The following is a 7837-nucleotide window of genomic DNA, read 5'->3' as shown; positions in this document are numbered from 1 at the left end:
AGAGACTTGCTTTGGAATGACCATCTCGAGATGACTCTCTGTAAAGGGACATACAAGCCTTTTATTTTCCAGGTTTACCAACAAATACTCATAGGAATGTTAATAACATGAATCTTAAGATCGGTTTACTTCACATAAAGATAAGCTCTTTGACACACACACACACACACACACACACACACACACACACAGCGTTGGTCCTGTTCTGTATAAAATTGGAGTAATAAAACCTGTAAACCTGATATAGTGAATGCTGATGCAACACTGACTTCCTTTTTAGCTGTGGAAGCTGTCAAAGACCACCATAGCATTGCATGTTTTCAGCACAGTCTTGCTAATGCTGGATTTTCTCTAATTTGTGCAATTCTCTCTCTCTCTCTCTCTCTCTCTCTGTGTGTGTGTCTCTCTCTCTCTCTGTCTTTCCCTGTCTCTCTCTCTCTCTCTCTCTCTCTCTCTGTGTGTGTGTCTCTCTCTCTCTGTCTTTCCCTCTCTCTCTCTCTCTCTCTCTCTCTCTCTCTCTCTCTCTCTCCATCTCCTTCTCTCTGTTCACTCCATCTCCTTCTCTCTCTGGTTTCCAGGTTCTGAGGAGCTAATAGAAGTGGAGGGAGGAAAGGAAGAGGATGGGTGCTCCTTGTCCGCAGCCCCGCTCCTCTTAACTCGCCATTGGAGGATGCATGTGTCCTTCCCACCCAGGGACAGGAGGTGACTGTCTCTGTGGGTGAAGCGTACGTTGGTCACATGGCTGCCATGGCCCTCATACCTGTGACTGGGTGCCTGAAAAATAGCAAAGTAGCTGTCTCAGGAGAAGAAATTTCACACAGCAAACACACAATTCTAGGTGTTCGTACTCTGATATTACTACAAGCCTGGGCACACATAGAATGCTGGGTTTCAAGTTTCAGGTGTTTGGATTACATTATAAACAGGGTGTGTTTTATCATCCTTAATCCCTAAGATGCTGCATTTGCGGCTGGCCATGATAAAAGCATAGTAAAACTATACATTAATTCTCATTTTAAGCTACTTTCTTAGCTTTTAATTAACGATTAAAATAAGCTTTTAATCGGATAAAAACCCCTTATGGACAGTTTGTAGCGTTTGGCTACTGCGCTTGCACCGCTCTCCACATCGAGGCAGGGTTCCTTTATTTGCTGCTTAACCAGCAAGCTGATTGTCTCATTTTGCGCCATGTTGAGAACTACGAGAACTGCCATTCACATATTAACCAGTGTCCGGTGTGTGTAAGGACTCAGATGTTGTCCCACAGCCTTGGTACAGTTCTTTATGTTTATTATATTGGGTTTATTCCAAGTCATAGAACAAACAGAAACAGTCAGGCTTAAACTCTAACCTCTTGATCCAGAATGTAAATTGAAAGTAAATGTAATTAATTACATAACTAAACCATTAATGTAGTGAACTAGTGTAATTACAGATAAATATTTAGGTGATGTAAACTGAAGGCACATAAAAAACAAACAAACAAACAAATCAACAACACAAACCCTAGACTAGAGCTGCCCAAAGCATGGACCACAAGGACGTTTGTTCAAAAGAAAACAAACCGCCGTGACTGAGCCTACCAGACCAAATATAGATGCTGGATGGAAAGAAAAGGGTTGTAGCGTTTATTGTAGTGTGTTTCCCACCTACCCTTACACACACAATCACACTAAAATACCAGCTGGTTTAAAAAACATAAAAAAACAACATTAACACATTGACATCTTATTTAAAAATGTATATATATATTTGTGAACTATCTGTGATCTGGTTAGGTAAACCCTAACCCTTAAACCCTGACCATATGCTTACCCTGTTGCTTTCCAATGTCTTGGTTCTCAGAGGTACACTTTAACAAAAAGTTCCATTTTGGCTTCCACTGACGTGCTTCTTCTTAATATTATTATTATTATTAATAATAATAATAATAATAATAATAATAACAATAATAATAATAAATATTAAGCCCAATAATCTGAGTAATGGTATTCAAAATACAAAATCTAGTTTTTTTGTAACCTTTGGTCAAAGTGCAGTGACCTTTGCCCACCTCTAAACAGCTTCAGATGTAAAATTTATATTAACCAATAATTTAAAGCCTGTTTTCCAACCCCTTCCCACCACACTGACCTGCTATCATCAAGCGAAAACCCTGTTATTACCTTCATTTGAGGCTGAATGTATGGGTTCAAATAAATATGGCCTAACTTCAAAAGATAGATACCCTTCTCCAACATCAGTATTTCATTCCCTTCGGCCAGTGTGGGTGCTGATACGGTACAGCAGGAGGTGAGTACTCCTCTGTGCAGCCTGATATTCGATTTACGGCGATTAATGTTCCACTTATTGTTTTATAGACAGTAAGCTACATTCAGTGCAGCAGTGGCTCTGTGGTTTGAGCGCTGGGTTACTGATCACATGGTAGTGGGTCTGATACCCCTGTCCACTAGAGCTGCCACTGTTGGGCCTTTGAGCAAGACCATTAAAAATGTTGCTGCTAAACCAAGTATTCAAGTCTGCAACAACAATAACAAAAAAAACCCCTGAAAATCCTGGTGTATCTCCATTCTGGTGTTCGAGACTTTCAGGGGTACCATAACCAGTATTTTGTGCTGTACTATTGAACTGACCTTTGGTTTAGGGCATGGATACTGGAACAAGTGGACCTTGCAGAAGTCGTCAGCCACTGCCACCACTCGCTCGCTGTGAGAGCGGCACAGAGCGTTGATGTCGGTTCCATCTGAGCCCTCCAGCCACACGCCTGCGTTAAACACACCAGAAACACATCTTATTACAGTATATGCAGTGCATATCATGACTATTGACGCTCTAACAGAACTCAACTGGGTAATAAACTCCCTGCAGACAAGCCTGAGGCATGTCTCATAAACCATTCATAGTGCATGTGTATAACACAGTCACCAGAGACCAGCTGTCATTATTTATGAGTGAGGAGAACAATGCTGAACAGGGTACCTTTAAAAAGCTCACGCACAGGCAAGTTATACAATATGAAGGATTTTACATGCTTGCCCAATTTCCACATTCAACTAAATCAACAATGAACAAATGAATTCAGTATCTACCAACATTTCTACCATTTACAATTGTTGTTGTGCCTTTCTTACCCATGACATGGAAGCCTAACACACACGTATAGGAGGCCCATTCTCGATCCTTACTCTCGTAGCGATTTCGCAACAGCTTACAGCCTCCAGCCACGTCCCCTGTAATAAACAACCACACTCTCACACATTAGCCTGGCCAAAAGGCAAGAAATTCTTACATTTTTAAATGTACACACACACACACACATCTTTACATAGAAGAATAAAAACACTTACAGTAAAGGATTTCATAATCGCCAGAATTGGACATGATATACTTCCCATCTTTAGACCAGTCTAGATGTGTGATAAAACTGGAGTGCCCCTGAAATGACAGAGAACATACAGTTTAAAGGCCTTCAAACTGTAGACATGAAGGTTTGTACACACGTTCTGTGCCATGTAATCTACCTTCACATCCTCTTATTTTTAGAACACCAGCAGTTCTTTACATGAACGCATTTATTGGTATTTTAAGTTGTTGTTTAACCCTTCATGCGCTGTGACATTTCTTAGGACCACCCTAAGGATTATTAATCAATCAGCAAAGCAAACTGGCTGAGTTGTTCGTAAGTTATAACAGTGGGTAAAAAAAAAAAGCCAAAAAGAGTACAAAAATGTATAAATAGTATGTATATGAGATTAGTTGGGGTGGAAAATGCTCAGACCAGTTTATTTACAACCCTGTTATTTTGCCTCAGAATGTAGCTTGTGATAATAAAAAAAAGATGAGCTTTGCTTTTATTGTACAACACTGTGACGGCTTACAGGAGCCACATGTAGCATGCTGTACTCTTGGTGTTGTTTGATTGTAACTAGCAAAGATATAAGCTCATTTCTCCAGCTTTGCCTTGGCTAAGTTTGAGTTACCCTTCCACAGGCACTAGCACTAGAAAAAGCGTTGATATGAGGCCTGATTCGCGTAGCAACCCGCTTTCCTTTAAATAGTCTAATAGTGATGTGCTGCTTGTGCTAGTAAACTGACTAAAAGTATCAAACACACAGCTCTAGGTCTGTAAGGGTCTCAGCTTTAGGGCTGTAAGGGCTTTTGCTGGGGAATCAAGACTGTTCTATAATTTTTGGCGTTTTAGAGTAGTCGTGTTGTAATAGCTCTTGTTTAGTTTTGCCTAATAAATTAAACAAATGTGACAAAGTGTCACAATAATGTGACAGTTTTGGCCTATTTTAAAGGGTAAATTTCATTATTTATATTGTGTTATTTGTCAACAGGAAGGTTACTGGAAATGTGTGAGTTTGTTTTTTGGGTGCATTTAGTTCTTGGCTAACAAGACTAATAAAAGCCAAGAACAAAAAAGCCTTTGGTCAGTTTGGTTGTAAAGATATCAAATTCATCCATAGAAAGTCCCAGCAGACTTCCCGCGACCCTTGCACATCTGTTCTAGCATGCTTCGCTTACCGTGCACTTCCCAAAACGCGTGTAGCGCCGGCCCCCGTCTGTCACGCTGTAAATGTAAATGAAGTTGTCATGGGAACCAACAGCCAAAAAGCTGCCATCTGCGGAGAGAACCACAATGAAATCAAGCAGACGTAGAGAAACCATACAGCCATGTCATCCTGAGGACACAGGTGCAGTAATGACATGCTATGCTTGTGTAATTAAGACATGTGTAGTAATGACATGCTGCAATAGTGTAACCACAGTGGTAACAGTAGTGGGTTCTGGCAATAACATGTCAACCTGCAGGCGTAAGCACAGTAAGAATGCCGTGCTTGTTCGGTATGGAGCACTGAGCTGGTTGCCTGAGCTGTGTGATCTGACCTGGTGAGTATCTCATGACGGACAGTTGCTCGTTGCCATCGATTAGGTCGGACACCACCTCTTGGGTCTGTAGGTCCAGAACCAGCCACCTGCATCAGAGCAAACACACAGCGCATCAGAAGAAAGAGAATGAATGATATTGTTTTTAGAAGAAAAATGATGACTGTATTTATGTTGCCATGTCAGCAGTACAATGTTCGGTACAAACACTGGGCTTAGACTGTCACCAGCCTCATCTCTGAAAGTACATGCCCAAAACGTGAAAGTGGAATAGCACTACAAAACATTATGCGGCTGATAATGTCGTTCCAATATTAGCTTACATTGTTAAATAGGGTCTACCTGCGCTGGTTTGCTAAATTGGTTTATTTTTAACACGTAAGAAGCTCTCTCATTTATTCACTTATCACTTATCACTTATTCAATGCGACTTACAAAAGTGCTTCCCTGTTAAGATATTTCAATCTGGTCTTCCAGTTTTCTTTCTTTCTTTATTTATTTACTTTTCTTTTTTTTTAATTCTTTTTCTCCCTCTAGCACTAGCAATGCTCCCGACACAAGGAAGGTAAGGACTTAACACGTCTCCTCTGATGCAAAGCCAGACACCGCCTCTTCTCGAACTGCTGCCATCACGCTCAGAGGAAAGCGTCAGATCCCCAGCTCCGCCCGCAAAAAATTGCCTGATGAGGGGAGAGAGCGCCATCTACCCACCCGGAGAAAGCACTGCCAATTGTGATTTCTCTGACTCTGACTGGCGAAGGCAAAGCACATTAGACCACTGACCCAACTGTTTTTGGCATGTATTTAGCAAAACGAGATTGGTGACTGTCTAATTTCACTGTTTGTTAGCAACATTAGCCTAGCATGCTCTGCTATAAACTAAAGAAGCACACGTGAGATATCAAACATGTCTTGGATGATGGGATGATCTGCACCGGGGGCAAGTGATGAATCATGTCAATTTCTTTTTTTTGCCAAATGATCCCTTTAATATAACCAATACTGATCCAATAAACAAAACGCTCGGATTGGACTTTTTTCAGCATTTAATACAAGAGTGGAAAATAAGACATTTACAGACGTTATATGACCTAAAATGTTTCAAATATATTTAAAGACTTTTTCACATCCTTTTTCTCAGATGCCATTTCAACATGACTGGAACTCTCTTATTCTATATATTTGCAAGAAACATGCACCTGACCACAGCTATTACAATGCCGGTCCTCTATTACACCGGCAAGGAAATGTATCCAACCGAAACTCCATTGGTTATGCATTCTGAGCATGTAAATAAGAGTGGCTAATGCAGTGCAATGAAAGCTCACCTTCCACTGATGAGTCCAACAGAAACAACAGCTCCATTTGGACTGAAATCAGCACACAGACCTGACTCCTGAAACAAAGCAGAGAAAAAATGAAGTTGATGCTCCTGCTAACCACAAGGCTTAGCTGTGCGTTTGGCGTTTACGTGTAGTTTGCATGTAGTGCTGTTTATGAGCTGCCTGACCTCCAGGGTAGTGCACCAGCCCAGGCTGTGTTGCTCAGCATTCCACACACACACTTGTTTGTCATTCCCACAAGTGAGGAAGATGTTCTGAAAAGGGTGTGTGGCCAGACCCCACATCTCATCTACATGACCCTGACAAACGCAACAAAGAAAATAATGTTAATTAATGTTGCTTTAAAGGATCCATATCCTACAACGGACAGCATGACTTTGCTCATTGGCTTGGTTTTTACACCAGTATAAAGATATCAGGATGACAGTTTGTGCTAACAATGTTAGGCTAGTATCTCCTGTTATACGCTAATAAAGCAAACCACCCATACCAAACATGTCTTAGCAGACTGACTTCATTTGCAATAGGAGGGACACTGTCTTTTGAATTTTTGGCTGAACTATAAAAGACAGGGGGGGGGGATGCAATACTGCTTATTCGCAGACAAAACATAGCATTGTGCCAGAAAGAGAATGCAGCTAAACACAGGTATGAGCATGTGTGCTCATGATCGTTAAATACACAGCGCTGTGTGTGAAAGTGTGAGCAATGGAAGTCATGAAGTCTTCAAAAGTTGCTCCCTCATCCCACATACCTGCACTATGGCCACAAACCCATCTGAGAATGTGCCTCGGAGAATTGCATTCCGGGTCGTTCCAACCAGCAATTCCTCTCCATCCACATCTGCAATGGTACGGACCGCTCCGAATTTCTCTGGAATCTGGAGATAATAAGAGCAGCTCTTAACCTTTTCTCTCTTCTCTCCTCACCCTGCACTCCCCACGCGTCTTCCTCTCTCTTTCTCGCTCTCTCTGCTCCTCTGTCCCTCCAGCCTTTACTCTCTCTTTCTCTCTCTTTCTCCCCATCTCTTTCTCTCTCTCCCTCGCATCTGTATTTCTCAAAGAGCTCACTTCTCCTCTCTCACTCATTCTCTGTCCTTCTCTCTCCCCTTCTTGTCCTGTTTTTCTCTCCCTCACTCTAAAGGAGCTCTCTTACATTTACATTTAAGGCATTTAGCAGACGCTCTTATCCAGAGCGACCTACAAAAGTGCTTTGCTATTTACCCAAAAATAACCTCAGATAGTCTGAATAGACTAGAAGTCCAAGATACCTCTAAGCTTAGACACTACTAAACACACGTCCATAAGGAGACCATAATGCTCTTAGAAGAGGTGGGTCTTCAGTCTGCGTTTGAAGACAGCAAGCTATTCGGACACCCAGGGGAAGCTCGCTCCACCACTTCGGTGCCAGGACAGAAAAAAGCCTGGACGCTTGTCTTCCATTGATTTTGAGGGATGGCGGGTCGAGCCGAGCCGTACTTGAAGCTCGAAGGGCTTGTGGTGCAGATAGGCTTTTGGACCATTGCCATCAAGTACGGAGGGGCTGGTCCATTCTTGGCTTTGTAGGCCAGCGTCAGGGTTTTGAATCTGATGCGGGAAGCCACT

General features: G+C 42.0%; 1 protein-coding gene across 2 annotated transcripts in view; it reads right to left on the bottom strand.

Annotated features, from left to right (window-relative positions):
* Positions 1-344: 344 nt before the first annotated feature.
* Positions 345-7837, bottom strand: part of eml3 (EMAP like 3) — a 51330-nt gene continuing 43837 nt past the window's right edge. For both annotated transcript variants that reach the window (XM_072687928.1, XM_072687929.1), the window contains 9 exons: positions 6988-7113; positions 6401-6532; positions 6219-6286; positions 4891-4979; positions 4528-4625; positions 3348-3435; positions 3132-3230; positions 2634-2764; positions 345-774 (listed from right to left, as the gene is read on the bottom strand). In XM_072687928.1, the coding sequence (XP_072544029.1) occupies positions 547-774; positions 2634-2764; positions 3132-3230; positions 3348-3435; positions 4528-4625; positions 4891-4979; positions 6219-6286; positions 6401-6532; positions 6988-7113 (1059 nt within the window). In that variant the 3' untranslated portion in view covers positions 345-546. The remainder of the gene's footprint in view (positions 775-2633; positions 2765-3131; positions 3231-3347; positions 3436-4527; positions 4626-4890; positions 4980-6218; positions 6287-6400; positions 6533-6987; positions 7114-7837) is intronic.

This window comes from Salminus brasiliensis, chromosome 9, assembly GCF_030463535.1.
Source record: "Salminus brasiliensis chromosome 9, fSalBra1.hap2, whole genome shotgun sequence".
Taxonomy (NCBI): domain Eukaryota; kingdom Metazoa; phylum Chordata; class Actinopteri; order Characiformes; family Bryconidae; genus Salminus; species Salminus brasiliensis.
Note: the sequence above shows the minus strand (reverse complement) of the source record. Positions and strands in the feature narration are given on the sequence as shown.